Source organism: Ictalurus punctatus, chromosome 29 (assembly GCF_001660625.3).
Source record: "Ictalurus punctatus breed USDA103 chromosome 29, Coco_2.0, whole genome shotgun sequence".
NCBI lineage: Eukaryota > Metazoa > Chordata > Actinopteri > Siluriformes > Ictaluridae > Ictalurus > Ictalurus punctatus.
This window is the reverse complement of record NC_030444.2, coordinates 9,987,687-10,014,693: the sequence shown is the minus strand read 5'-3', so window position 1 is coordinate 10,014,693 and position 27,007 is coordinate 9,987,687. Positions and strand designations below refer to the sequence as shown.

Sequence of the window (27,007 nt, the reverse complement as noted above, 5' to 3'; positions counted from 1 at the left end):
TGTGTTTTGAAAACGGGAACTTCGTAATGACTAATTGCTTTTTAGCAGCTAACAAGAGGAAAAAGCGAATCCTGAATTAGGTCTTCCTATTCAGATTCAGCCTCATTTTATTTTCAATTCAAACGACCTCTATGGAAGGTTTGAGCCTCTATCTATCCACATTTATATACACTCATCATTATGCATTGTACTAGCTTTCTGTTACAAAAAGGATTTCATGCCTTGATTGTACAATATATACAGTCCCCTTCCGAGAGTATTGGGACGACGAGTCCAATTCTTTTGTTTTCGCTCTGCGCCGAGGGCATACGGGTTTGAGATCAAAAGACGAATATGAGACGATAGATCCAGAATTCCTGCTTTCATTCCTTCATATTTACATCTCGATATGTTAAACTTATAACATGACATCTTCTGTCTGATCCCACCCATTTTTCACATGATTTTGGGACATGTGACTGATAAGTGTTTCCTGCTGCCCAGATGTGCACTGTTAGATCGATCGTTTAAACAATTAATACCTCTGAAAGTCTCTTGGTTCGAGCCCTGGGTTTGAGCTGCGAAGACGGCATCTGTTATTAAAACGGATAAACCAACATGAAGACCAGAGAGCTGTCTATGGGAGAAAATCAAGCCGTTTTGAAGCCAGGAAAAGATGGAGAATCAATCGGAGCCATTGCAAAAGCATTGGGCGTAGCCAGTACATCAATTTGGAATGTCCTGAAGAGGAATGAAACCACTGGCGTACTAACAACCAAATGAATTCAGGAATGAATAAATGAATAATTCTATTGTAAACTAACTGTTTGTTATGGGTCAGAATGGGTTATCTTGACTGTACAACATACAGTAGACCAGAACAATATCATATTCAATTGGTGAAACGTACTTTATGCACTGTAAAACCGGATAAGTTGATCAGATTTGTGAAGTTTTTCCAAACAAATTCCGAATAAAATAGATACTGGACATTGTATTCATTATAAAACCGGATAAGTTCATTTAACTCAAAAAATTTGAGGAAACTAATCACCTCAAAATTTTTAAGTTGATAAATCAATTTCTGTAAGCCAAATACACTCAAATATCACAAGTTTGAGTTAATTTTTTGTTATATTTAAGTGTATTTGGCTTAAAGAAATTGATCTGTTGAAATTAAACATTTTGAGGTAATTAGTTTCCTCAGATTTTTGGAGTCAAATGAACTCACCCGGTTTTACAGTGCAGATTAGTCGGATGTTGTTTATTTGTCTTTTAGGATTGGTTCCTATTAGAAGAGAACTAAATTTCGAGACTCGATTTGATAGTGATGTGACAAGCCGTGGTGTTTGTAATGGGAGATCTAAAACATTTTGAAAAGGTGAACTCGGGAGTGGAAACCGCTCGCTCGATCTGAAAGACGAAACACGATTTCTGTTGACATCATGGTGAAGTGTATTAAAATGATTTTGCGCTATCTGTAACTATATTACCGGCTGAGTAACTGTCAAATTTTTCTTGAGCCTTGAGCTCTGTAAGTACGAACCACTTTTGAACTTTACTTGTTGTTGCAGCAGAAATGTCGTTTCTTCACACCCCTTCCACAACTCGGCAAAGTAAGAAGCTGCTGTTGTGTGTCTTCACAGCATCTGCTTTTCTTTGAACACTGTCAGCAATGCAGAGGCAAAAATAAATAAATAAATAAATAAATAAATAAATAAATAAATCCTGCAGTGTTCAAAACAGATTGAAAACTCCTCTTGTTATTTCTTCTTCTTCTTCTTCTTCTTCTTCTTCTTCTTCTTCTTCTTCTTCTTCTTCTTCTTCTTCTTTGTTTTTGGTTTAATCATGCTGAAACTTTGCTGTATTTGCATTCTTAAATCCCCGAGCTGGGAAATGTAAGCAGGGGACAGTAAACTATCAATCTAGATGCAAAAAAACAAAGACTGAGACACGGATCTCTCGTTAGAGCGGTGATAAACTTCGCCGGCTTCTAATCATGATGTGCACTGGAGAAGAGAGAACTCCTGGTAGCTATTTCTTTTTCCCCCGACCTGCTCTCAAAGCAAACCTCTATCTTCTACTACAGAGTCGAATTGATTCGGTTCCAACACGAAGATGGTGAGGTCATATGGTCAATTTGTTGCCATGACAACTGCCTTACTAGTGGTCTGAGGAAAGAAGATGAAGAAGATGAAGAAGATGAAGAAGAAGAAACCTTTTCTTTTTGACAGAATGAATGAAGAATTCATCCTTTTGATGTTTACATGCAAGGACTTGTTTATGTGTATAACAGGACGTGAAAATGGAGGATCGTCAGGTCCTGATGTATAGCTTCAAACACTCAAGGTTGGCTTCTTGCGAAATGTTGGTACATCAGGTGATCCTGGACACGCTGTGAGAGTCTCGTCCCAGGAGGTCTTTCCATTTAAGGAAACCTAATCAGGAAATATTGTATGTGAATTGTGGGTTTTGTTGTTGTTGTTTGTTTAGGTGATAATTACAGAGGAGCAGGATTTCACTCCGTGTGTACCGTAATTGCTGGAATAGCTGGCCTGCCGTAATAACTCTAACAAATAGGTGAATGAAATGTGGACAAATTAAAAATATTCCAAAATATGCATTAATGTATATGTTATATAAAGTACTATAACTGCAGAAGAAGTGTGTGTGTGTATTTTGCGTGTGTGGGTGTGTGTGTGTGTGTGTGCATCAGTGATTTGGCAGTAGGTGACAGTTCCAGCTGCAGAAGATGGATGCTCAGTCTCTCAGCAGGGAGCCGTAATGAATGAAGACACACACACACACACACACACACACACACACACACACACACACACACACACACACACAGTGCACAGCAATCACTAAACCATAATGGTTTGGAGGATATCGACCTGTCCATCAGATTCTCCTCTCACACTCTCTCGCTCTCTCCTTCACACACTCTCTCCCTCACACTCTCTCTCTCTCACACACACGCTCTCTCTCACACACACTCTTTCTCTCTCACACTCTCTCTCTCTCACACTGTCTCTCTCTCTCACACTCTCTCTCTCACATACTCTTTCTCTCTCACTCTCTCTCTCACACACTCTCTCACTCTCTCTCTCACTCTCTCTGTCATTCACATATACACTCTCTCTCTCACACGCACTTTCTCACACTCTCTCACACTCTCAGTCTCTCTCTCTTACTCTCTTTCTCTCACACACACACACTCTCTCACAAACACAGTCTCTCTCTCTTACTCTCTCTCTCTCTCACACACACACTCTCTCACACACATGCTCTCTCACTCACACACACGCTCTCTCTCACACACATGCACTCTCTCACGCGCACCCTCTCTCTCACACACACATTCTCTCACTTACACTCTCTCTCTCTCTCTCTCTTTCACACACTCTCCCTCTCACACACTCTTTCTCTCACTCTGTCTCTCTCTCACACTCGCTCTCTCTCACTCTCTCTCACTCACATATACACTCTCTCTCTCACACGCACTTTCTCACACTCTCTCCCTCACACACACACACACACACTCTCTCTCACACACACGCTCTCTCACTCACACACACGCTCTCTCTCACACACATGCTCTCTCTCACATGCACCCTCTCTCTCTCACACACACATTCTCTCACTTACACTCTCTCTCACACACAGTCTCTCTTTCAGGGGATGATCTCAAAAGTCATTTTCAGGTCTTATTGGGCTGACACTGCGCTCAAACACATCACACACATATACAGTATGCACGTGCACACACACACACACACACACACACACACACACACACATACACACACACACACACACACACACACACGCAATAGTGTTTTAAATATAGGTATTACGCTTGTATTTTGCATCCTGAATGTTAGCCATGAATGAAAATTTACTGTAGGTATGGAACATTTTTGTCAGAGTTCTGTGTGTGTGTGTGTGTGTGTGTGTGTGTGTGTGTGTGTGTGTGTGTGTTGGAATAATGGTTATATATTTGGTTTAACGTGCCCTGTTTACTTGCAGCACTGCTGTGAAAAGGAACACTGTGTATTAGTCATGCTTTGTTGTAGCATTGACTGTTTATTGCCGAGCTCTTCTATCTGGCTCCTGCTGATCCATAAAAGCCACGCAGAAATAACACCTCATGCAGGGTGTTTACCGTGGGTTTTTTCCCCTGCAGTCTGTTTGTTGGTCCTCCAAAACAAGAGTTCCTAGCACACGCACAGTAATAATCTGACTACTATCCGATCTCAGCGGGTGACGGCGTATTCTAGTGCTCAAGTAAACAGCGCAGTGTGATGTTTAAAAATCGGATTATCGCGTATCGCTAAATCTAATAAACACACCCTTCGATTCGAGGTCAGTAATCTGCTCGTTGTTAGAACCATAACAACGACCAAATAAGGATTTATCGTTATAAGTGCTGCAGGAATTATTATGCCAATGGGTCAGAAATGTGTACATCACAGCACACAGGAAAATTAGACTAGTCTCTAAATCTGACTTGATTAAAGTCTAAGTCTAAAGTCTAATTCTTGCTTGATTAAAGTCTAAGTCTAAAGTCTAAATCTGACGATTAAAGTCTAAGTCTAAAGTCTAAATTAGACTTAAAGTCTAATTCTTACTTGATTAAAGTCTAAGTCTAAAGTCTAAACTTGACTTGATAAAAGTCTAAGTCTGAAGTCTAAATTTGACTTGATTAAAGTCTAAGTCTAAAGTCTAAATTTGACTTGATCAAAGTCTAAGTCTAAAGTCTAATTCTTACTTGATTAAAGTCTAAGTCTAAAGTCTAAACTTGACTTGATAAAAGTCTAAGTCTGAAGTCTAAATTTGACTTGATCAAAGTCTAAGTCTAAAGTCTAAATCTGACGATTAAAGTCTAAGTCTAAAGTCTAAATTAGACTTAAAGTCTAATTCTTACTTGATTAAAGTCTAAGTCTAAAGTTTAAACTTAACTTGATCAAAGTCTAAGTCTAAAGCCTAATTCTTACTTGATTAGAGTCTAAGTCTAAAGTCTAATTTTGACTTGATCAAAGTCCCCATGAAATCAAAAAGTGTTGAAGTTTTGTGGCTTTTCGTATGAATATGTTTGCCTTAAGATTATCTATAGTGCGCTCCAAAACAACGGCACAATTCGCATTTAGAAGATATATGCCTTCAAAATGTACGGTCTCCCTCTACCACCGATACGGACCAACGATTTAGATGACATCATTCTGCACTTCAGCTTCTCATCAGATTTTCTGCCCAATCAAACGTTCTCTAGAATCAGAAATGTCCCGCCCCCAATATTCTAAAAATCACCTTGCGTAAAAGCTATCGGTTATTTAAAAAGAGGGCGGGGCCGCTCGATATGTCCCACCCTGACTTCCTGTTTCGGTGGAAATTACGTCAACAAATCGAATAACGCTGCGCATTTCACGACACTTCACGAGGACGTTAAATAGAGAAGTAGCTGGGGAAAAAATGTAAAAGTGGTGCATGGCGGTTCTGAGTGGTTGGAATGGCTCTATCGTCAGGAGATCACGAGCAAGATAGCAGAATTGTCTGTGCTCTCTGGGTGGGAGGAGCTTACTCTCGCTTTCTTGTCAATCACAGCAACACTAGCCAAACATGAGATCATGTATACGGAAGACGGCGGATAGCGTTTCCTCCAAGTGTGTTCTGCAAAAAGATGCGTTTAGCTGGCTTCACATGTTCCGATAATTACCTCATCGACTTATCGTACGATACGCATGGACGTGACCTTGATCATTTCAAACAAATGAACGGCACCGACATTTTAGCCATTCGCGCCGCTTCTGTCCTCTCGTCTGCTCTAGGGCTGTCAAGTTCAAGTTCGCACTTTGGATCTTTGGACGAATTCAAGATAAAAACGCAGACATCCGAATGCAAAACCTGTGTGCATTTAAATTTAAGATGTGTAACAAGCACTAGCACCGATTTTTAATTAAAGCACACTGATGAAAAAAAAACGACACGCAAGATCTGTACAATGCGCTAAGGATGTTTTCCGAAGAAGAAAAATCTAGAACGAATCGTTCTAGTCTTTCAAACAATCCAGTCGTAGTCAATAATAAACTGCCGGGTCACCCAAACGAATCCAAGCAAAATATTACAACGCTACACAAAAATGAGCTTAAGTAAGGCGCTAGGTAGAACGGGTAAGTCAAGCTGTGAATAACAACGCACTAAAACAACTAAAGCATAAAGAATACACACGCTGTATTACAATAGTGTACTCATCACCGCAAAGGCTTTAACCTTTGTTTTCATGATTTTTTTTGTTTGATACGTGTTTAAATTAATATATAAAATGTGTGAATATTCGGTTTCATTTTTGCATTTTCTCGTCAACTAAAAACACTGCGGACTAATATTCGATGCCGTTTTAATCCGAGTGAAATTGACTGCAATTAATAAACATGACGATGAAATAGTGACTCGAATTTTAAAGGATGTTTTCCGATTCCAATATCCCAATATTCGTGAGAATTAAAAGTTCATCGCTCTTTGAAAAGGTGTTCTTGCGTTATTATGCTATTATATCATCATTATATGGGTGGCATAAAAGGGTCTTAAAATGACAATAATATCGTTTATCGCAATTATTTCTGGGACGATATATCATATGAGAAAATAGGTAATTGTGACAGGCTTAGTGTTGGTCAAGACCAAATTATAAGAGTATACAGTAAGATAAGTGATAATTAACTCGGCAAACACAAGCATACACGCTTTCTTCCTCTGTTCCTGCTCTGCTCCACTCTGTCAGGATGTGCCAAGTTCCTCCTGCAGGCATTTTTTTTTTCTCTTCTCACCCAATTCTGAAACGAACGCATTTGACACTTCACAGAGACAGAACAGCTAAAGAGCTCGTGTTTTAACGTCGACTCTTTAACATAACTCCGAGGTGGTCATAAACAGACTAAAGGGAAGACGGAAACATGACCTGAAAGTCACCTAAACGTGATCGAACTTTCCCGAAAGGAATTGTACGTCTTTGAAACGGCACACGTGTTCGATTTGTTTATTTGAATTTGTAGCGTTCTGCTCACTAACGAGTACTGCTGGCTCTAAAGCGTACTACCAGCAGCCATCCAGCAGTTCATGAGACATTTCCCTTCAGAGCCCTTACAGAGGATCGCTAGCACATTTTCCATCATAAGTCAATTAATCCCTTCATTTACATTTTTATACAAATCAAATCAAAGCCAAGGTAGTGCGGTGTGCCGCTGTGATCATGTTGATGTACTGCTTTAATTGTGCCTACGCGCACACACTGATTTACTTAAATTGAATTCTTTTCATCCCACGCCTGCTGTTAAAACACAGAACACACTGGTTCCTTCCAGCAGTCCTGAGGGCTCGGCTCTGTGCACAATTTTGTGGGGTTTTTTATTCCGAAACTAACGCACCTGACTCAATTCCTGAGCTAACTATCACGTCTATTAAGTGTCTGATGTGGAGTTTGACTTTACTGTGCTATCCGCTGGTGACTTAGTGGAAGGGAGAGACTCATCGTACGCGGCAAGCTGCGACGCACTGTGTGTTCTGGATCCTTTCTATCATAGCCAGCGTGAACTTTTTCAGCAATCTGTGCTACAATAGCTCTTCTGTAGGATCAGACCAGACGTGCTAGCCTTCACTCCCCATGGGTATTGGTGAGACTTGGGCGCCCATGACCCTGTCGCCGGTTCACCGGTTGTCCTTCCTTGGACCACTTTTGGTAGGTACTAACCGCCAAAACTTGAGGTTTTGGACATGCTCTGACCCAGTCGTTTAGCCATCACAATTTGGCTCTTGTCAAAGTCGCTCAGATCCTTACGCTTGTCCATTTTTCCAGCTTCCAACACATCAACTTAGAAAACTGACTGTTCACTTGCTGCCTAATATATCCCACCTCTTTTCAGGTGCCAATGTAGCGAGATACTCAATGTTATTCAGTTCACCTGTCAGTGGTTTTAATGTTATGGCTGATTTGTGTGTGTGTATGTGTGTGTGTGTGTATACATATATGTGTGTATATATATATATATATATATATATATATATATATATATATATATATATTCATGGTCAGCTAAAGGGATAAATTAGCTGTGTACAATTATTCATTTACCCAGATTATAGTCACTGGCTAAGACAAACCTATTGTAAAGTCTGAATCACCCAAAAATCTTAGACTCTACCAAGTACTTAGAAGGTGTATCCAATCAGCCAATCATGTGGTAGCAGTGCAATGCATAAAGGCATGTGTATACAGGTTAAGATCTTCACACCAACCATCATAATGGAGGAAAAATACAAATGTTTGTGTTGAATATTTCAAAAACAGTTGATCTCCAGGGATTTTCACACATAACAATCTCTAAGGTTTATACAGAATGGTAGGAAAATAATAATAATAAAAAAAATCCCGTGAGATGCAGTTCTGTGGGTGGAGAACTGACAACCCTGTTGATGAGAGGAGATTATAGAAGCTGACAGAAAGGCTGCAGTAACTCAACTAGCCACTCCTTACAATCATAGTGAACAGAAAAGCATCTCATAGTGCACGATATTTCAAACCTTGAGGCAGATGAGCTACAACAGGAGAAAAACACATCAGTTTCCACTCCTGTCAGCCAAGAACACGAATCTGAGGCTCCAGCAGGCACAGGCTCACTGAAACCAGACCCTCCTCCAGTCTTCAACTGCCCAGTTTCAATTACGTGTAAATAGATCACGAACACAAGTATTTATTTTCAGATATTCTCAGTGAAGTACTAATCACCTGAATGATACGACTGTTCTCATCTGCATTATCCGAGTAAGCCTGTCCATACGTGTTTCCTTTAGAAACCAGACCTTCTAGGGTGGAAACACATGAAGTCACATTATATGTTTTTTTAAAATTTTTATAATTCTTTACATATATATTTTTCTATATCTCTACAGAACTAAAATATCTAAGGTTTTGTGCACTAATGAAAGTTCACATCCCTTTTGTGTCTTAAATAATACCAAACTACACCGAGGAACAATTCCAAGATGGCTGCTCCTTTGCTCCTTTCATGTTACTGTTAGTGTTAAATCTTCAGTCTTTTTTTTTATCATGCCATAAGACTACAAGAAGTCATGTTGTGTACTAACATGTATGACTAGAATACAGATATTAGCGAGATACCATGATACACACACACACACACACACACACACACATATATATATATATATATATATATATATATATATATATATGTGTGTGTGTGTGTGTGTGTGTGTGTGTGTGTATTTTATTTTATTTACTTTTTTTTTTTTGCTACACTGAATACCAATACACATGCCTGTTTAGATCACACTCCTTATGGTTATGATTCTTTCAAAAAAAAAAATGATTGAAATCCTTTAAGATGATCTGATTGCACCATAGTTGTTGTTGTTTTTTTCTGCCTAAAAGTGATATTTTATTGTCTATATGTCAAGGCTCATTCACTACAATCATTTCTTCATTTCTTCATTACTTCATTTCTCATTTTATTTTTAAGCACGTCTAACAATAGACATTGTCACAAAGCAGCTTCATAGAAATCCAGATATAGATTTAGATCCCTAATGAGCAAGCCAGAGGCAACTTTGGAAAGAAAAACTCCCTGAGATCACATGAGGGAAAGGGGGGGAAAAAAACCTTGAGAGAAACCAGACTCTTCTTCCTCTGAGTAATCTGGGAGATCAGATGTTTAGCCAGTGTACTTAAAACATAATTTATTACTAATTGGCTGTTGAAATTAGCAATCTGGGACTGTGGGACTATATATGAAGGCAGAGATTGCTTCATTAGGATTCCTAATCCAATAAAATTTTCAGAGTTTTTTTTCTTTTTTTTTCTTGTTGTTGTAAAAAGGCTCAATTAGGTCTGATTAGATCCCTTTCAAACCTGCCTTTGTGGCAAAATGGTGCATGATGTGTTAACCAATTGGGTCCATGCTGTGGTGGTGTGTTCAGAATGAAAATGCCTTATGAATTACACAAAAGACTCCACAGCTTTTTACCATTGAGTAAAATGAATAGAAAATGGGGTCTTGATTAAGGGAACATTGACCATTTTGTTGAGCCAAAATAAATAAATAAATAAATACATACATACATATATACATAAATAAAAAACATAAGTGGGTTGAATAGTTTAGATTAAGATGGTTAATGGGTTTCCAGCCTAGAGTGTAAATACTGATTTCTACAGTGTAATGTTGTATTTTTTTTTATTTTTTTACTCACCTTCCAGTATTGTAATTGTTCTATTGAAAAGAAATATAATTTACTGATGATTTTTTTTGTATTTATAAATGTTAAGTAAATGGAACAATATTAGTTATTGGGATTGAGTGATTTAGTGACAGTCTGTTTCATCCATAATTTTTATATACACCAATCAGCCATAACATTAAAATCACTCACAAGTGACATGAATAATATTGATTATCTCGACAAAATGGCACCTGTGAAGGGGTGGGATATATTAGGCAGCAAGTGAAGGGTTAGTTTTTTAAGTTGTTGTGTTGGAAGCAGGAAAATGGGCAAGCGTAAGGATCTGAGCGACTTTGAAAGTGGCCAAATTGTGACAGCTAGACGACTGGGTCAGAGCATCTTCAAATCAGCAGGTCTTGTGGGGTGTTCCTGGTAAACAGTGGTTAGTACCTACCAAAAGTGGTCTAAAGGAAGAACAACCGGCGACAGGGTGATGGGTGCCCAAGGTTCATTGATGCACATGGGGAGTGAACTCTAGCCCGTCTGGTCTGATCCCACAGAAGAGCTACTGTAGCACAAATTGCTGAAAAAGTTCATACTGGCTATGATAGAAAGGTCTCAGAACACACAGTGCATCACTGCTGGCTGTGTGTGGGGCTGCGTAGCCGCAGACCGGTCTGAGTGCCAATGCTGACCCCTGTCCACCACCGAAAGCACCTACAGTGAGTACATGAACATCAGAACTAGACCATGAAGTAATGTGATGCTCTGAGAAATGTTCTGCAGTGGCCTCTTTCAGCAGGATGATGCGCCCTACTACACTGCAAAAACTGTTCAGGAACGGTAAGAAGAACATGACAAAGAGTTCAAGGTGTTGACTCGGCCTCCAAATTCACCAAATATCAATCCGGTCGAGCATCTGTAGGATGCAAGTCCAGTCCATGGAGGCTCTCAACTTACAGGACTTAAAGGATCTGCTGCTAACGTCTTGGTGCCAGATACCACAGCACACCTCCAGAGGTTTTGTGAAGACCATGCATCAAAGGGTCAGAGCTGTTTTGGAGGCACAATAGGACCTACACAATATTACCCAGGTGGATTTAATGTTAAGTTTGCACAAGCCTAGTAAGGAGACAGAGAAATATAAATTATTGCAACAAAAAAAAAACCCATTTACTGTGTTTGGTTTGATATTGCATTTTTATTATCAAATCAACCAAAATGTCAACAATACAAAATCAGCTCTAAAAGTTTGAAAGGTTTGCGTATACTATACTTCTCTGAATGTGATAAAAAAAAAAAACCTTCTCCAATTTTCTCCACTTGTACGCCCACCCACTGCTTTCAAACCTGTCTCCAACCTGTTATATATTTTCTGTACCGCTTTTGAACCCTCTAGTCAATTCTCCTTGACATCTCCGTTCTAGGCGCTGAAAGAATCTTGACAAAAGTTCTTTTTAAAAGAATTTTTTCTGATTTTTTTTCCCCCTTATGTTTTTAATTACTCTCACTGTGCAAGATACACTCACATTTTAGATTCTTGGAATTTGTTTTTTTTTTTTTTTAAGATGAATTGTTAAATATTGGCACATGATAATTGTTTTTTCTCATAAAAAAGTGTGAACTTTCATGCCTTACTGTAACATATAGCTCATCCTATCTACTTGTATGAGTTTTACTCATATGACTGAGTGAGTCTGAGTGAGTTAGTATGGACTACACTGATAGAGTAGTGTGAGGGGGGAAAAAAACAGTTTTGGTTTCACTTTTTTTTTTCAATGTGCCTTAGTGGTCCTGTTCCAGTGTCCCCTATGGAGAGGATGATTGAGAATCTTCTAGCACAACTTGTATGGGCCGGAGGGGAAGAAATACACAGAGAGAGAGAGCGAGAGAGAGAGAGAGAGGAAGCTTTGACCTTTGTTTGCATGAGTGACATTTCACAGAACTCTGGAAGTAATGTATTGATTTACTGTTTGTGTGCATGTGCACATATACGTGTTTTGTCTTGGTTTTTGGCGTGCGTACCCATGTCTAAACATCTGCCTGTGCTTAAACCTGAATCCGCTTAACTGTGAGCACCTGCTGTGATTCCGACTGACAGCCTGCTCGTGATCTCATAAAGTACTCGCGGTGATGGGCTCCGTCCCACATCTCATTAAAGCCGTGCCTCCTGTGAGACTCATCTTCCTCATTCACTCCACAGCCCATTGATCACCTCTCTGCAATCAATGCCAATTAAAGTGCACAGGAACTCTTTAATAGTACAGCGAGGGGCTGCAAACTGGGCCGTCCTGACCTTCGGTGACCTTGGAACGACTACCTGGGATGAAGAACAGGCATATGCCAGATATGAGATGAAGATGTCTGGTCAAGCAGGTTTATGACTCGTATAACCTGTCCTGTTTTAATCAATCGCCGAAGCAATGATAGAACACCAAGGGACGTGTTGTTAGAGGAAAAGAATCAACAACTGTTCTGAAAATTTCACATCAGTGATTACACTTTTTAAATTTTATTTATCTGTCTATGTGGATCATCAGCCATACAAGTTGTTACTATAGACATGATAACATATTACAATGAGCACATTTACACATACATACGTATACAGCTCTGATTTCAATTACTGATGCCGCTACTGTAAGAGCTGCTGATATAGAAAATTAATCAACGTATTTTAAACATGTTCATCTACTAATGTGTTTCAGGTTAGTCCTATATATATATATATATATATATATATATATATATATATATATATATATATATGTAGAATGTCAGGTAACACTACGTAAGTAAAGTGTTACCATGTAAATATTACCATATTGTTTATATAGTAACACTTACACTTAACACTGACGATGTTCGCAAGGTTACATAACACCTTCATAAGCACTTCATTTAAACAAAGCTTCTGTTGTTTCATATGCTGCATGTATGCTTCAAATCATCAAATAAAAAGCCCTAAAGTTCGATTGCAAGTGTCATAGAGCAACACAGTGTCACTTGAGTCAGATGATCAATTTGACATCAAACAGACAAACTGGCTAGCTTATTCGAATACGTGTTATAAATGCTTATGTAGGTTTACTCGAGTTGTCATGAAAGGGTTATGTAGGTGTTATGTAGCCTTATGAACACGTCACCTTAAGGATGATGTGGGCTTCATAAGTTCTTTGATGCCACGTTGACGTAACACCCGATTCAAGTGACAGATTTTTGTTGGCCTATGTTTGTGGTAGCTGAATTTGATGATGTAGCATATCAAACAACAAAAACTCTCATTTCGGTTTGTTAGCTGACTTGAGGAGCTTATGAAGGAGTTATGTAGTCTTATGAATATCACTTTTAAGGAAAGTGTTACCATATTCACAGACCATGTTAGAAAGAAAAAAAACCCAATATGTTGATGAAATCAAACTTAGTCAAACTTAAGTTTATGTCAGCTGACACGAAGAGCTTATGAAGGACTTATGTAGTCTTATGAACATCATCCTTAAGTAAAGTATTACCATATAAACAGACCATATTAGAAAATAAAATAATGATAAGGTAATGTTTATATGGTAACACTTAAGCATGATGTGGCTACATAGCACCCTCGTAAGCTTTTTCATTGACGCCACATTGACATAACGCCTGAGTCAAGTGACATAGGTTTTTGTTGGCATAAAATTGTGTAATCCCAGCTGTGTTGGAACATCACGGCAGCTGATTCTGATGATTTGATGCTGTAGGTTTATGTCAGTTGCCATTAAGAACTTATGAAGTTGTTATGTAGCCCTATGAACATCATTACCATATAAACACACCATAGTTGTAAAAACAATTATGAAACACTGTATATTTAAGTCCTGAAGTATTTATTTATTTATTTAAATGCGTGTACCTTTGGTATGCATAGTAATGAATTTGATTATAATTGATCACATGAATTTTAACATTTAATAATAAAAAGGAGAAAGTGGTGATGTTATTAGCTGTTCATTTGCGGTGTGGGTGTGTGCGTGTGTGTGTGTGGCGGGTAGGGGGGGGGGGGGGGGGGTGTAATATGTAGGCAATGAGGCACGATTAGTAGGCTTTTGCACATGGCTGCCTCAGTCGTTCCCGTGATTTAGTCACACTTTTATATCCAAAGCAAACTCTGGGCCTCGTGGCAGAAATGATCTCCATTGTACCATCTTCCTTTTTCTCAAACCACTGCTTTTACTGCTGACATTCACACCATCTCTGTCCATCCAGCACACACCCGGCCCATTTCTTCCCCTTCATTAGCCTCGTGCTAACTAGTCAGTCACTCAGTAATGACTCAAGGTGTGTGTGAGTGCGTATTATGGGATATGAAGCAATGACATTATTATGACTTTGAGCCACTGGGATATTTCCTTATTAATCACGGTTGAATCACTTCTTGCTATATTGAAGTTGTGAATTGGATCCTGATTGTCTTTTTGTCTTCTTCACCCTTTTAAAGAGGAGTTGAACAGAGAAACACGAGCAGGATGTTGCTGTAGTGTTTCTGGTTCATGTATTCAGAAGTCATTTGCAGATTGATGTTTAAAAATGATGTGCCAAGTAACAACACAGTTTTTTTGGCTACTTGGGTGGAAAAATCGACTCGGACCCGAGCCACAAATTTGCTGACTTTCGACGCGACATTATTACTTGACTGCGTTTAAATTCTACATTTAAAAGTATGTAGTGAAAAAACGTTTCTTTTTTCCCCAACAATCATTTAAAAAAAAAAAAGTAAATAATTTCCAAGGTAAACGTTTATCCAGACTGAAAGCCAATTAACGTGCACTAGACGACAACAAAGTGGAAAGAGCGCTCAGTCCCTGATGACAGAGGCACTTTGCGGTAGCTGTGCTCCTAAAGAGACTAGCCTTCGCCTATGAAGATTGTGTTGTTTTGGAACAACGATTGGGCTACAACATGTAGAACCTGTGGGTCAGGAATATCGGACGCAAAAGCAACAACAACAAATTTTGTTCAGCATTTGTACAAAGTTGTACAAAGCAAATCTCAAAGTAACACCAAATTGGACTGAGATGGACTGAGTGAAAATTGTCTACACCTCATCTTATGTGATATTTAAATTTGAATAAATATAATTTTTTTTATAGTCAATAAGTTATGTGTCTTTCAAGTACCCATATATTTCCATTGTGTTATAAAGTTAGTCTAAAAAATGATGAACAATTACTTTAAAAAAAAAAAAAAAAAACCAGCATGTATTATTTGTATACGTTTATAATACAAATGATAACTTTTAAATTGGGTACAGAGCACTCGAAACTGAACACTTTTTACCAGAGGCCACCTGTTTTGTGGGTGTCCATGTTCAGCACTGAATGTATTTGAGATGCTCATACAAGTACACACTCACGGCTTTAAGAATTTGCACTTTTTCCATACGTATTTCTTTTTATACCTAGCCTACTAGGTTTAAATGTTATAATTGCATTGTGGCATGTTGTATACCGTGTTTTACTATCAAAAAAATTGCTTTAGTTGTACTGTTCATTTTATTTCTGTACCAAAGAGAGGAGAGGTGGGAATTGTTTGTTCCGCTTCCCATCGCCCTGCTCATCAGCAGCTAAACACAGAGTCGTGATACTCTACACACAGAAACCCAACAGTGTCCTGACTCAGTGATAAAATAATTCATTTGTTTTTACTGATTGAAAATGTCCACTAAGCCGATTTCCAACCCGCCGGCGGAGTGGAACAGCGCCATCGTACTGCTAGAAAGGGTTGTAACTTGACTTGGGACTTGACTGGCCTGTGGCGTTTAGACAATCAAAGGATATGTGTATATGTCTATTTGTCATCTTCTAACAACGTTTCATGCTGTAATGTAGCATGTTGTGTTTGTGTTCTCAACAGAAATCCAGCAACTCTTTTCTGAACGATTCGGCTACATATTTAAATCTAGCTAGCATCTTTATTTTTTCTCAATGCTGTATGTTTAATTGCACGGGTGAGCGGTACTTAACGTACATACTTATAATACCAGAGCAGAGTGTTAATTAGGACATAATGATATGATATCTTGAAATGACCAGATATTAAGTATTGTATAAATCATGACCTAGCCCTTCAACATTTTTATTTCACAAACAGTATCTGATGACGATTGTGTAATTTATCTTTAAACCCTGAACATACTGACTTAGTGAAAAGTGTGTTAACATTGTCTTTTTAAAGAAGCAAAAAAAAAAAATCACTTTTTAATGTTATTTTTTTCTTTCTTCTAGATGTAATAACAGGACACAGTGTGCAGTCGTAGCTGGCCCCGATGCATTTCCAGACCCCTGCCCTGGAACGTACAAGTACCTGGAAGTTCAGTATGAGTGTGTGCCGTACAGTAAGTACAACCCTGTGTCTTGATGTGTACACACACACAGAAATTTGTTTTAAATGCACATTGTAATTTTCACATTTAAATCAACTTATTATTATTATTATTATTATTATTATTATTATTATTATTATTATTATTATTATTTATTTTTTTAAATATCATACATAAGTCTATATTTTTCATTGGAATATATTAATGAAGATAGTATCACGTAAGTAATGAATTGCGACATTTAAAAAATGTTATATATATACACATTGTCAGTACACTTTTTAAATAATGCTATTCAAATTGTTTATGGAAATGCATGACACTTTCTAGCAATATTTATTTTGCATTATGAATTGTTAATAGGATGAATTACAAGTAGTGATTGTAACACATTATAACACCATTACCAAAGAAACCAAGCACTTCTAAACGAAGAGCATCGTTTCTTCAGTGTTCATGTAATGCATTTTAATTCTAAACAGTGCTTATAATGCATTCTGTTACCAATTTATAAATACAGTATAAACATGGTTATAAGCTGTAATGTATTTTCAGAAATAATTATAACAATGTGAATAATGCCTTATGAATGCAGGTAATGAAAGTATTCATAGGTCATTATATATATATATATATAATGTGTGTGTGTGTGTGTGTGTGTGTGTGTGTGTGTGTGACCTTCATATAGTATTACATAAAGTCTTACCAATAACACTTTGCTTAAGGGTTCTGTCCATAGAGCAACATGACACCTTCATAAACTTTTCATATCAAGTGACATAAACCCCTGTAAACATTTATAACATTTATTCCAATAGACAGCTGATGAAGGTGTCATGTAGCCCTATGAACAAAACTATATTGGTACTATATTGGTTTTTTAAATTGCATTAAAAAAAAAAAAATCAACTAGTAAAGACTTACAAAAACTGTATTTCAAGTGAAGTATATTTTAAAAATGAGTGTCAGGTGACATAAGTTGACATAACACCTGAGTACATAGTGATGTATATTTTGCTTGGCATAAGGTTGAATTGTGCCACTTCCCGGGCTGAGTTGTATGAATGACAATGACAAGCATGATAACACTAACGAACCCTGATTTATGATTATGACAATCGTTATGAACAGTTAAGGAACATTTTTATTTTAAGTAAAGTCTTACCTTATAAACAGTATTAAAAAATCAATACAAAGACGGTTTGAAAGCACTATTTAGAGTGAAGTATAAAGATGTTATAGCACCTAAATCAAGTGATGTACGAGTCTGTTTTCATAAGTTTGTGTTTTGACAATTTCCATGTCGACGGATTTTGATGATTTGATGATGCGACATGGTAAAGATCAAATCTAAATTTACTGGATTGTATGTTTGTGCCAGTTGTTATGAAGTGCTCATGGAGGTGTATCTCCCACCAATCACTATCGATATTAAGTAATGAATAATATGAAGTAGTATCTAATTTAAAACATGTTTCATATTTCAGCCCTACACACACACACACACACACACACACACACACACACACACACGCACACACTACTCATCTGAAACAAATGTTTTAAGTAAGGTCTAGTCTTCTGTTGGTTTATTTCAAACCTCATATTTCATAAGATAAAATTATCTCCCAAGATTTCAAACCCATAAATTCTCGTTTTGCAGTTTCTATGCGTAGGACTGTGTGTGTGTGTGTGTGTGTGTGTGTGTGTGTGTGTGTGTGTGTGTGTGTGTGTGTATGCTCGGCCCCTAAGCGGATCTGTATGATAAAGTAGCTAAGTGCTATAGTGTGTCAAAATGACTAAGTTGCCAGATCTGGAAGGATAGTGCGCTTGGCTGTGATAGATTTTCCATAATGTTATCTTCAGGGACCAGAGAGTTTTATTTCTCTGGCTGGAACAGCCAATCACAAAACACTACACCTGCACCACCTACTAGCTTTAATACAATAGTGACTGATGCTGGAATTTTCAGTGCGGGGGAGCTCACACAATGTGTAATCAGATCGCAAAAGCACTTGGACTACTGTGAGATGCATTTGCTTTACTTTCATTTGGATATTTTATCAAGCCTTTTTTATGATAACATGACTTCGACTGTGACACGGTTGTTTGTGCCAGCCGGGATGCTTTGAGTATTTCAGAAACTGATGATCTCGTGGAATTTTCCTTCATGCACAACAGCCAAAAGAGTGGTGCATTCATCCATCCATCCATCCATCCATTTTCTGCATCGCTTACCCTGTACAGGTCCAGGTGGAAGCCTGGAGCCTATCCCAGAGGACTCGGGGCAAACCTGGGGTACACCCTGGACAGGGTGCCAACCCATCGGAGGGCACAGTCACACACATTCACATACGCATTAACACACTACCGACAACATGGAAATGCCAATCAGCCTACAACGCGTGTCTTTGGACTGGGGGAGGAAACCGGAGAACCCGGAGGAAACCCCTGATGCAGGGGAGAACATGCAAAATCCATGCGCACAGGGTGGAGGCGGGAATCAAACCTTCAACCCAGAGGTGTGAGGCAAACATGCTAACCACTAAGCCACCGTGCCCACAGAGTGGTGCCATCCATCCCTCCATCCATCCATACATCTATCCATCCATCTCTCCACCCATCCCTCCATCCATCTATACATCTATCCATCCATCTCTCCACCCATCCCTCCATCCATCCATACATCTCTCCATCCATATATCTATCCATCCATCTCTCCATCCATCCCTCCATCCATCCATACATCTATCCATCCATCTCTCCACCCATCTATACATCTATCCATCCATCTCTCCACCCATCCCTCTATCCATCTATACATCTATCCATCCATCTCTCCACCCATCCCTCCATCCATCCATACATCTCTCCATCCATCTCTCCATCCATCCCTCCATCCATCCATCCATCCATATATCTATCCATCCATCTCTCCATCCATCCCTCCATCCATCCATACATCTATCCATCCATCTCTCCACCCATCTATACATCTGTCCATCCATCTCTCCACCCATCCCTCCATCCATCCATACATCTATCCATCCATCTCTCCATCCATCCCTCCATCCATCTCTCCATCCATCCATATATCTATCCATCCATCTCTCCATCCATCCCTCCATCCATCCATCCATCTATACATCTATCCATCCATCCCTCCATCCATTCATCCATCCATCCATACATCTATCCATCCATCCCTCCATCCATCCATCTCTCCATCCATCCCTCCATCCATCCATACATCTATCCATCCATCTCTCCATCCATCCCTCCATCCATCCATCCATCCATCCATCCATCCATCTATACATCTATCCATCCATCCCTCCATCCATTCATCCATCCATCCATACATCTATCCATCCATCCCTCCATCCATCCATCTCTCCATCCATCCCTCCATCCATCCATCCATCATCCATCTATACATCTATCCATCCATTCCTCCATCCATCCCTCCATCCATCCATCTCTCCATCCATCCCTCCATCCATCCATACATCTATCCATCCATCTCTCCATCCATCCATCCATCATCCATCTATACATCTATCCATCCATCCCTCCATCCATCCATCCATCTATACATCTATCCATCCATCTCTCCATCCATCCCTCCATCCATCCATCCATCCATACATCCATCCATACATCTATCCATCCATCCCTCCATCCACCCTTCGATCCATCCATCCATCCATCCATACATCTATCCATCCATCTCTCCATCCGTCAATCCATCTATCCATACATCCAGTGAGCAGCAGTTCTGCTGGTGGAATCTGACTTGTTCGAGCTGCCAGGAAAGCAGTGGTAACTTATATAACAACTCTTTACAACCGTGTTGATCAGAAAAGCATCTCAAAAAATGCATTCCACACTGAACCTTGAGGGTACTGTCTCTACTGTCTCGACAGTTGAAAACAGGAAAAAGACCAGGCCACATTTTTTATTTTTTTATTTCAAATCCAGGTAGAGTGTGTTGTGCATTTTGACATGCTTTTCTGCTCACCATGGTTGTAAAGAGCGGTTATACAGTAAAACACCTTCTTGCAAAATAGTTCCTAATTAAGTGGTCAACGAGTGTAACAGGATAATTAAAAATCAGACAGTAATGTAATGTAAACCGTCTCCTGTCCTCCGCTATTATTTTTCATCTCCTCGAAAAGACGAAGGACGCACATTTCAAGTGCACACGTCCTCCCGTCGGCACGGAATTAATTAATAAATCAATCAGTTAGGACGCCACAAACACAAACGAGTTTCACAGCCATGAATCCTTGAGTCCCCGCTGAGACATCGGTTAATAAAGTGTCCTTGCGAGAGTGTGTGTTTGAACCTGTCGCTCCAAATCAGCGGCAGTGAAGAGCGATCGGGGATGGAAGGATGGCCGGATGGTAAAAGAGAGTTTTAGACAGACAGGTGGAACGGTTCAGAGATGGAGAGACAGACATGTTTGGGTTTTTTTTTCTTTTCAGCAGGTAATTAAGTCGCAGGTGGTCTCGGACGAAGGGGAGGGGCTTGGCGCTGGGGTAATTAGTGTCTGGAAATTGGAATTTTTTAGAAGGCATATACAATGGCAGAGTGTAATAAGGAGTGCAGCCATCCGGCACAAGTAGCTAGAAGAAATTCACTTTAAACTTAGTGACGCGTCTGTTCCTCTCCCTCTTTCTGTCAGTGAGTCAGTGGGAAAGGTGCTGTACTAGAAAAAAAAAATCCCAAGTTCTAGCACCCATCAAAGCCAGAAACTCTGGTATATGAGCAATTTGAAGGATGGGGGGAGGGGGGGGGCATTACTTTTGTTTTCTTTCCTTTTCTTTTCTTTCCTGACAGGAGCTGAGACCAAAGCAACAGCTGGTGGCTGGTGTGTGTTGTGTATTGCTAAAAAAAAAAAAAAAAAAAAGCTGTGAAGTTGTGAAATGTGTCAATATTTTGACATCTCATTATTATCTCATTATTGCAGCTGAATATCTTGTTATTTCAAGATATCATCTCATCATTTTGGGTATTGAGTATTCTGTAAATTGTTTATCGATTGTGAGGTGTTAAATTTGAAGTACAAAAACAGATATGTTGAGATGTCGACATAACGAGATAATACTGAGATGAAAAACGAGATGACTCAAGTAATCATTGAAATAAAGTCGAAATAATTACATAATATCTTGTTATAATGATTCAAAATAATGAGATATTTAAAAAAACTTAGTACTTTGACTCATTAACAGTTAATAAAATGTCCATGTGGACGAATTTATTTATTTTTCCCAAATCCTTCCCCGGGTTGTTTATTAATCATTTTAATTACAAATATGCTTCTAATTTATGGTACACATGCATTGTTAAAATTAGGTTACAAAAATTGGCAGACTGTTCAGTATTTTTCAGTCACTCATCATCATCCTGGATGAAGCAGTCTAATCAATCTTTGTAAACATGCTCTGTAGCAGAATGAGGACCGTCACGGCTCGCTCGCTCGTTCCTTTATTAATGAATCGCTTGTTTTCCCGGATTTTAACACTGGGAATTTAATATTCAGAACCAACTCGTCGCTCCTTAATGCCGTGTTTTTTTGCATGCCGCTTATTTTAGCATGTCAGTCTTAATGTGTGCTGTGAAAATCGATTTCCCAATATTTCATTTTTTATTTATTAGTTTATTATCAGTTAAATCTATTATCTATTAAAATGCACTCGCTTGTTTAACTCGGGCGCTATAATTCCCCCACGTGGGAGAAAGTGTGTACTAGAGCGTGAAGAGTAGAACAGAACGTTTGTACTCGTACTCTTGAGTTTGTCTCAGTTCGTGACGCATCAAATTAAAGAAAACAAATCAGGATCATGTGAACATTTAATAAGTGACGTCCCAGGTTATGGAGCCATATGAAATATGAGACAGGAGGAAAATTTATTCGCAAAATGATAAATATTTGTGTTCTCTCGCATTTTTTTGTGTTCTCTCGCATTATTTTTGCATTCTTTTGTATTTTTGTATCCTCTCGCAAAGATAATAGTTTTCTCTCGCATAGATATTTGTGTTCTCTCATTTTTTGTGTTCTTGCGTTATTTTTGCGTTCTCTCGCAAAGATATTTGTTCTCTCACATTTTTTGCGTTTTCGCGTTATTTTTGCGTCCTCTCGCGTTTTTGCGTTCTCTCACAAAGATGTGTTCTCACATTTTTTGCGTTCTCGCATTATTTTTTCCATTCTCACAAAGATATCTGTGTTCTCTCGCATTATTTTTTGCGTTCTCACATTTTTTTGCGTTCTCACAAAGATATTTCTGTTCTTACATTTTTTGCATTCTCTCACATTATCTTTTTGTGTTTTCTTGCAATTTTTTTGCGTTGTGTTCTCTTCCAAAGATATTTGTGCTCTCACATTTTTTGTGTTCTCGCAATTTTTTTGCATTCTCTCACCAAGATATTTGTGTTCTCTCGCATTTTTTTTTTTAGTTCTCTCGCTTGCTTTGCGACAGAATGCAAAAAAATTGCGAGAGAACGCTGTTTCTCGGGAGAACACAAAGTTTTTTTGTAAGCTCAGGCAAAAACATTAAAATATCAATTTTCCTCTCAATTTCATATTTTTCTCCATCACCATGTCCCCTTAGGAGAAGGAGCACCATGTCCCAGGTAGGGTTATATAAAAAATAAAATAAATAACTAATAATAAAAATACATTACAATACAAATTCCTATAAAATACTACAAAAACTCAAATAAAAACTATAGAATGACATATTATTATTTTTCAAAATCTATTATCATTGGAAGTTCATCAAGTTCAGCCAATCAGCAGCCAATTCAACATTTCCATTCAAATGATCTGATTATCTGATTTTTTTAATTTTCTTTTAACAATTTCAAAATTAAACTGAAATTGCAGATTTACTGGAAATTACATTCAATTATGTTTCATTTCAACTTGAATTTCAGTGAAAAATGCTGATTACAAAATGCTGGTTTACACAATTAACAAAGAAATTGTTGTGCCACTCAATAAAGACGTGGAAAAAACAAATCCCACAGAACGACTTTCGGAACAAGTTAAACAGAAAAATTGTGTTTTAAAAAGAGCCGAAAGTTATTTGAAAGCTCGAACGGGATCAACAGCAAGAAGGCTTGGGTTGCTTCAAATGAATTTCTTTTTCCACTTTCACTGAATACCATTTTCAGTTTGCCCTCAGGGTGTGAAAACTTTTGCACTCATGGGAAAGTTGTGGAATGTAGAAAGTGATGATTTAATGTTACTTAAAATCTCACAAGCAAATAATTCGCACAGCAGTACACACTCTCTCTCTCTCTCTCTCTCTCTCTCTCTCTCTCTCTCTCTCTCCCTGAAGCCATGTCAGTCTAACTGATGTTCTATACAGGCAACGTGTTCCTCACACTCACACACACACATTTCTGCAGGTGTGTGTGCATATGTGTCACCCAGTTGTGAGCATTATTTTTATAGTGACCAGGTGACCACGGCGCAGTGGGGCTCGACCGCACCGTCGCTGTGATTTATGCCGTGGAGCATAAGCTTTATAATGACTTATTACACCAACTCGGAGTTTCGCGACCTTGACTCCAACTGAGCCAAAATGGCCGCCCGCTCGTCCCTGCGGTTTTTCCAAAGCCGGCTGCCTGCGACTGTGCTTAGACCGGGGGGTCACGACACATCCAGCCCACTGATTTTCACACCACAATGTAACACACACACACACACGCACACAATTAGAGCCATGTGTTTGGAAATATGCTGACTTTTACTAATTAATTCTGAAAGGCGTCGTCTGGAGCGCTGCTAATTAACGTTAACTGTGAATTTTGGGGAGCGCTCTTTTGTTTTCTAGTTTTATGCAGCCTCAGAGAGCAAACACAGCAAAATGAGGAAGAAAAGACTGAGAGAAAGTTCGAGAGAGAGAGAGAGAGAGAGCGAGAGAGAGAGAGAGAGAGTGTAGCTGTGTTGTAGCGCAGGTCTCTGGCCTGTTCTGTATGCTGCAGGTCGACGTGATTAGTCTTTGATTTCCATTTAGCCGCGACGGCCATGCTCGACTGCCTGGGTGAAATAAGTGCCTCCTGTCTCTGTGCGTGTGTGTGTGTGTATGTGAATGTGTACGTGTGTGTGTGTGTGTGTATGTGTGTATGCGTGTGTGTGCATGTGTGCATGTGCATGTGTGTGTGTGTATGCATGTGTGTGCATGTGTGCGTGTGCGTGTGTGCGTGTGCATGTGTGCGTGTGCGTGTGTGCGTGTGCGTGTGTGCGTGCGTGTGTGCGTGCGTGTGTGTGTGTGTGTGTGTGTTGTTCTGCAGGGAGAGGGACGGAGACATCGGGCTGCACAGCATTAACCAGTTTTATGAGCGGGACACGGGAAGCCATGATTGTTTTGGCAGGTTCTACTGCACCTGCTGCTTTCCTCTCCTTCTCCATCTATCTGTCTGTCTGTTTCTCTCTCTCTCTCTCTCTCTCTCTCTCTCGCTCTTCTCTCTTTCTCTATACTTTTGTCTGTCTGTCTCTATCTTTATATCTACTGTATCTCTCTATCTATGTGTCAGTCTTTCTTTCTTTGTTTCTCTCTCTCTCTCTCTCTCTCTACTTTTGTCTGTCTGTCTCTCTTCATATATCTCTCTGGCTCTCTCTTTATCTCTATCTCTGTGTCAGTCTTTCTTTCTTTCTGACACTAGCTTACTGTTTCTCTCTCTCTCTCTCTCTCTCTTTCTCTCTCTCTCACACACACACACTCTCTCTTTCTCCTTTTGTCTGTCTGTCTCTCTTTCTTTTTCTCCTTTTTCTGTCTTCCTCTTTTAATCACTCTGTGTCTCCATTCTCCATCTTTATCCCCTCTGTCTCTCTCTCTCTCTCTCTCTCTCTCTCCCTGTCCTGTCTCTCTGTCCTGCCGCGCTTGTTGTTGTCCTTCTAACAAACAGCACCTGTACCCCACCCATGGCTGGCCATGCACTCCTCGTTACCACGACAACCTGCCACTCACATCCAGCGCTCGTTAATCATATCCAATCAGACAAGGTCCAGGAAGTGATGCGGTAGATACGGTGATCAGGGTTAAGGTGATTGTGAGAGTGTGTGCAGCTGTGCGGATCAGGCAGGAGCGTGACTGGGGCTTGGCGGGGGGTTAGTCATGTGGAGGTGATTTCAGGGATGAGTCGGAATAAAGATCTCATTTAGAACCTGGCCAAGACGATTTACACGGGAAATGTGGCTTTGGTTTAATTTTTAATTTTTTTTAAAAAATCCGGTTAGTTTGGAAAAATCTCCCAGGTTTGTGTAAATCTACTTAGTTCGTTTCATATTAACGACTCGAACGAAAGCAAATCTGTAAATTGAGACGTAACAAGTCTAGCTGACAAAAGTAATGGCACCCTGCAAAAGGCGGAAGAGTTAAGGAGCAAATATCAAAACGTTGCCATTGTTCACATACTCGCTTGCGTGTCTTATACACATCTGGAGGATTAAAAGCGATGCCCACTAGAGGGCACGCTAGAGCCAAAACATTTCGGTGATTTGGTGCACAGCCACATTAAACAGACTCCATTTCTTTATACAACTTTGTGCCGTCATCGTGACTGTCGTCATGATCTGCATCTGAAATCCAAACCCCTCACTGTACACTACATTCAACAATATTTCAGCTATGGCAGCTCTCAGAGTGAAATTGTGAGCTTTTATAGGTAGGAATGTTGTGTGAATAGGTTTGGTCTTGGCGGATTGGTCTGGATCTGCCACACTGCTGCTGCTGCTGCTGCTGCGCGAGTACGAATACTTGCTCTGATAGACATGCACAGACATAGAACAGAAGAGAAGCATGCTGGTGCTGCTGTAAAGGGTAACAAAGGAGGACCCCCTCCACACACACACACCTCACACCCCCAGTTGCAGATCTAGATGGTGGTGCTGAGGTGGACGACGGTAGGATGTGAAATTTCTTTCTGCCTCTGTCTTCTCCTCTTCCTTGCTTTCTTTCATTCTGTCTTCTTCTTCCACACTCTCTCCTCATCTCTTTCTTGACCTCTCTTTGCTTTGTCTTGACCTCTTGCTCTCTTTTTTCCCCTCTTTCACTCTCCTGTCTCCCACTCTCTCTACTCCTCTTCCCCTTTCATTTTCCTTTTTTTTTCTTCCTCAACCCCCCCCTTTTTTCTTACTTCCTCTCGTATGCCTGTCTAAAAAGTATTTCTCTATCAGTTTCATTTCTTTTCGCTCGAGGACAGCATGTAAAACTCAACACAGACAGCAGCCCAGACCATGGCGGCCATTTAAATAATGTTGTATAGTTTTTATAATAATAATAATAATAATAATAATAATAATAATATAAGCATCACTATATATAATGGTATTAAAATATATGAATCTCACAATTCTTTTTTGGGCCGTTCGGTCATTCTCACTGTGATCATCACTTATGGCGTGTGCGCACTGAA

At 39.3% G+C, this 27,007-nt stretch overlaps 1 protein-coding gene across 12 annotated transcripts in view; it reads left to right on the top strand.

Moving 5' to 3' along the window:
* Positions 1-27,007, top strand: part of LOC108260972 (adhesion G protein-coupled receptor L3) — a 338,157-nt gene that overhangs the window by 177,884 nt on the left and 133,266 nt on the right. For all 12 annotated transcript variants that reach the window (XM_047152306.2, XM_017461737.3, XM_017461736.3 and 9 more), the window contains one exon: positions 16,479-16,588. In XM_047152306.2, coding sequence (XP_047008262.1) covers positions 16,479-16,588 — 110 coding nt within the window. The remainder of the gene's footprint in view (positions 1-16,478; positions 16,589-27,007) is intronic.